This window comes from Galeopterus variegatus, unplaced genomic scaffold, assembly GCF_000696425.1.
Source record: "Galeopterus variegatus unplaced genomic scaffold, G_variegatus-3.0.2 Scaffold7187, whole genome shotgun sequence".
Lineage (NCBI taxonomy): Eukaryota > Metazoa > Chordata > Mammalia > Dermoptera > Cynocephalidae > Galeopterus > Galeopterus variegatus.
The window spans coordinates 13,998-15,516 of record NW_007733298.1 but is presented as its reverse complement, the minus strand read 5'-3'; the positions used below and the strand labels follow the sequence as shown (position 1 = coordinate 15,516).

Genomic DNA, 1,519 nt, shown 5'->3' with positions numbered 1-1,519 from the left:
CTCTTTTTTATTCTAAGAACTCCCTTTTGCCTATTTATTTTGACAGGTCTTGGCCACAGGAGGAAGAGAATCTCTTTTTTTGGCAAATCTCTGCGTGTCCACTTGTGAACACAATGTCTCATCAGGGAAGGCTTTATCCTTCTTATAGACATTATCGGCATACAGTATTTATTTTATATTATTTTTTATATTCATTCATTCCGGTACATACATTTCATTTCAAAACAAAGAAAGGTGGCTTTCCGCACATATCTCAGGCTTGGGGGTACCAAACCTCCGTTGTGATCCCAACCTATCTCTATGACTACGGGATCACCATTCCTTCCAGACACGGCTCTTCTGCCCCTCACATTATGCATTTCGGGGGCAAGTGTGGGGGGGCGACCGACCTGCCCTCCAGGGCTCCGCCCTACCTACAGCACAAAGGTCCTCGCCTTGTCCTCTTCGGCCTCGGTTTCCACCGAGTGAAAGAGCAGCAGGCACGTCGTACCCAGGTCCTGGAGCCGCCCGCTCTTGCAATTTTTCTGAAACTGGGTGATTTATAAAGAAAACCAAATTTATTGCTTATAGTTTCTGAGGCATGGAAGTCCAAAGTCCAGGGAACACAGCTGGTAAAGGTCTAAGTGGTGGTGACAGTGATGACAGGGTATCACATTGCAAGATGGTGGAAGCAGAGAGAGAGAGAGCCCCCATTAATTTTTGATGTAAGGATTTTAACATTAATTAATGCTCATTGCCTAAGTCTATTATTTCACTACAGATGATAAAATAGCAATTTTCTAATTTTATTATTTTTTCTGTGTTTATTAGTTGACATTTTAAAACAAACAAAACTCTTCATAAAAATTTGGCTACCCTGAAAAAGCAGTTCATAAAGAATAGGCATGATAAATACTTGAATATTTCCCTGTACTTATCTTTTGTCAGAATATAGTTTTTGTGCCCTGGCAACCTCCAGTGAAATTCTTTTTTTGTATCATTTTGACCACTTAAATTTTGATAAATTTGATAAATCACTACTTTTTATTGCTGAAATCGTGCCATCTTAAACCAGTAGGAGTCCCTTCAAGTTGGTACTTGTGACTATTGACATGATCCCATTAGCTTTTTTATAAATTCTGTCCTTTCTGACATGACAAGATGTCCTAGGCTAATCTTTAACATTTCCTACCCCTAACCCAGAATCAGCAATTTCTTCAAGGACCCCTGGCACTGGTTCCTTTGAGCCCAGATTAATTCCCAGTCTGGGCACTCATTGGGCCTACTCATTGCTACTGACTTGTCATTGCTACTAAGTCTTAAATGAATAGAGCTACTAGAAATAATAATAATTTGTATTATTTTATAAAGGGGAAAAAATCTGGAGTTTATATTTCCAATTCCAATTAAAGATTACATAGTCTTTATTTAACTCTTTGGTTTTATATTTTATTTCTTTTCTATTATGCTCTGTGTCTTTGTTCCTAATGGTTTATAATTACACGTTTACTGAATTTTTCTTTCTTTGTATACTTATATG

At 38.0% G+C, this 1,519-nt stretch overlaps 1 protein-coding gene across 1 annotated transcript in view; it reads left to right on the top strand.

The window, feature by feature from the left end:
• Positions 1-353: 353 nt before the first annotated feature.
• LOC103607156 (G-rich sequence factor 1-like) overlaps positions 354-1,519 on the top strand; it is a 14,863-nt gene continuing 13,697 nt past the window's right edge. Inside the window, exon 1 of the mRNA XM_008591692.1 lies at positions 354-534. Coding sequence (XP_008589914.1) covers positions 354-534 — 181 coding nt within the window. The remainder of the gene's footprint in view (positions 535-1,519) is intronic.